General features: G+C 37.0%; 1 protein-coding gene across 2 annotated transcripts in view; it reads left to right on the top strand.

Annotated features, from left to right (window-relative positions):
* Positions 1–447: 447 nt before the first annotated feature.
* Positions 448–3113, top strand: part of LOC111085285 (protein FAM151B-like) — a 13151-nt gene continuing 10485 nt past the window's right edge. The window contains exons 1-2 of one of the 2 annotated variants that reach the window (XM_022383142.1): positions 448–513; positions 1351–1465. In XM_022383142.1, coding sequence (XP_022238850.1) covers positions 1354–1465 — 112 coding nt within the window. In that variant the 5' untranslated portion in view covers positions 448–513; positions 1351–1353. Of the gene's footprint in view, positions 514–839; positions 896–1350; positions 1466–3113 lie in introns of those variants that run through there. The other variant, XM_022383141.1, reaches the window with a different exon arrangement.

The raw sequence follows: 3113 nt of genomic DNA, 5'->3' as shown, positions 1-3113 counted from the left end.
ACACACACACACACTACACACACACACACACACACACACACACACACACACACACACACACACACACGTACACACACCCCACATGTATGTGTGCGTGTGTTAGTATATGTGCAATTACGTCTTGCGAAGCACTCAACTCGACATTTTTCAACGTAACTTGTAGCCTTGGTTATTATTACGCAACACTCAAATATATTTATTCATTTCCAAGGTATCCTAAATAACAAACTGTTGAACATTTGAATTATGAATATCAACAAACACTTTTGGTATTCCAACCCATCCTTCGACCATTTTCGCTAAATCTTTCGTGAATTATTTTGAAACTTTATTTGTACTGTGTACTATATACAAGTGCGGAGTGTATCAGAGGCAGCATACGGTTAAAGGTAAATTCCGGCAAAGGTTGTTTGTTTACCATTTTGTTCTGAACTGCTAGGTTTTAGCATTTTTAAGCTAAGCTTTTGCCCAAAGAGTGTAATCTGTCTGTTTGGTAACAGAAATAACTACGAGGTATATATATTTAGTTTCGTCGTTACTCGGTATTAAAACTGTTTCATACAGTAATTGTGTGCTTAAGAATGAAGTATCATGAAAGTGAGAAGGCTTTTAATTATATATACATAACGTAAACAGTTTATTTTTCTGAGTGTTTTGCATTTATCTGATATCTAAACGTTTGCTACGTCGGTTGTTCAACTTCTAGGTAGTATGCAGCTTGTCAAGTAGTCTCAACGTGATTAGCGCGTGTTTTATTGGGTAAAGTGCATTGTCACTACGAACTATTCTCATGCTTAATCTTTTTTTAGTACCCCTATATTTCAGTACATATTACAGTGGTTCCTTTTAAAGGTATTGGAATTATCATTCTGTGAAACGCCGTCAGTTACTGTATGTAAGTGTTTAATCCGTTGTTTTTTTTTACGTTAAGATTTGAACTGTAAAGGAAATATCACATTAATTGTAAGTGTTCAGAAATTGCAGTGTTTCTCTTGCAGTTTGAAACATGTCAACGAAGATAATGGAAATGAAAAAAAAAATACAGTTCTGAAATTGATTTAACAGTTTTCACTTTGGGTGGTTCAAGTTAGTGGAAGATTATAGTCGTTCCAGGTTTTGCATTCTGACATTTTTGTGCAAATTGACTGGATTTAATTGTAATAAACATCGCAACAGGCGTGCAATACACGTACACATATTAAAAGCTAAGAATTACTTTTATAGTGTGAGCTCTTTCAATTTGTTTTCATATTCATTTTTGAGAGATTAAAAATGCTTTCGAAACGGAATATAAGATATATGTATTAAAGGTACTGCCCATGACTGGATAAACATTTTTTTTTCTTTTAGGTAATGCCACTCTTCAATTTACTGGATTATTTTCCTGAGGCCAAAGGTGATGGCCTGAATGTTACTTGGGCGTATGAGGTGGACAGCAAAGAAAGATTAGCTGTCGCTTTGAGATGTAAGTAAACATAAAAACAACAACAACTTAGAAATAAAGATATATTTAAAAATAGTATTTTTAGGGATGCTGCTAATACAATGTCGAAGAACAAAATAAACAATGGACGTATGGAATTAAGCTACAATACAGTAGATGCTCAGAGCTGCCCCAGTACACTGCATATATGATGCTGTTAGTCAAATCAGTTTTGTGGAGAAATGGCACATAGAAGCTGGTGCTGAACGCCAGTTTCAATGGCAGAATGGCCCAGCATGGCCAGGTGGTTAGGGAGCTCGATTCGCAATCTGCGGGTCGCGGACTCGAAACCCCATCCCACCAAACATGCTCGCCCTTTCAGCCGTGGGGGCGTTATAATGTAACGGTCAATCCCACTATTCGTTGGTAAAAGAGTAGCCCAAGAGTTGGCTGTGGGTGGTGATGACCAGCTGCTTTCCCTCTTGTCTTATACTGCTAAATTAGAGACGGCTAGCGCAGATAGCCCTCGTGTAGCTTTGCGCGAAATTCAAAACAAACAATGTCAGAAGTGGATGAGAATGGTGACAGATTTCTCCTGGACAGGATGTACGTTCATCGCAGGTTAATCCAAAACTATCCGCTGGTATCCATTATATAGCCGAGTAGTGTGAAACAACTGGGTATAAAATGTCTTCTTCAAGGTAACAACATGAACAAGCCTCGAAGTCGGAACTTTCTGACTACGGTCCAAAACACTAGCCAATATTGTCTTGACCACTCTGCCACATGAAGCTGCCGGTGCTTAAAGAAACACGAAATACTACGTGCACGTAAAAGGCCAACTTTTGCCATATTTAGATAATATAATTCATTTGGATTATAATAACAAAATAAGCTTCCATATATTGTAATCCGAATAAATTGCCTTTTTTCTTATTCAAATGATTTTTTTTTACAGTATGATATCTAGCGTGACAAAGCTTCAATATTCTGTATGCTGAAGACTTAAAACTGAATATTTGGACGCTTGCACACTTGTGTTTATTCATGGCAATTTTTAGGTTCTTATACGCAATTATAATTGTTCTTTGGCCAGTCATTTATTTCTTTTACCGAAAAAGGAATGCTTTGTTCGAATGATTTTCATAGGTCACAATTATATAAGTTATGTATGGTATCTGTAACCTGATAATTTAAGGTACGACAGGCTTATAGCCTGTGATTTATTGTTCTGTACACTTAACTGTCTGCCAATGTCAAGTTTGAATTGTCTCTCTACGGTGTCGGGTTTGAATTAGAAATTATTAAAAAATAATTTGTACTCGCACATTAATACTACTGCACTGGTATCTTTCCTTATGCACACTCTGTGTGCATTGCGCTTGGCAACCAATCAGCGCACGCGCACTGCACGTGTGCATAACTGAGAAGTTTCTATCTGCTGCAATTTGCTGGGAATTCCATCAGTCAAATTTAATATAACAGCAAATGTACAACGTTTCGACAAGGTTGTTGAAACGTTGTACATTTGCTGTTATATTAAAGTTTTTCTTCATTACCCATTCAAGCCGTCTCCAGCCATTATTAGTCTCAAAGTGGGTTCCTCGTCATCGAATCAGTCAAATTTGTTGTAAATACAATCTTCACCGGGAATCTTTACCGAGATTTCTTCGATGAAAAAAGCCTCAGA

The sequence above is a fragment of the Limulus polyphemus genome, unplaced genomic scaffold (assembly GCF_000517525.1).
Source record: "Limulus polyphemus unplaced genomic scaffold, Limulus_polyphemus-2.1.2 Scaffold310, whole genome shotgun sequence".
Lineage (NCBI taxonomy): Eukaryota > Metazoa > Arthropoda > Merostomata > Xiphosura > Limulidae > Limulus > Limulus polyphemus.
This window is presented reverse-complemented; position numbering and strand designations above follow the sequence as displayed.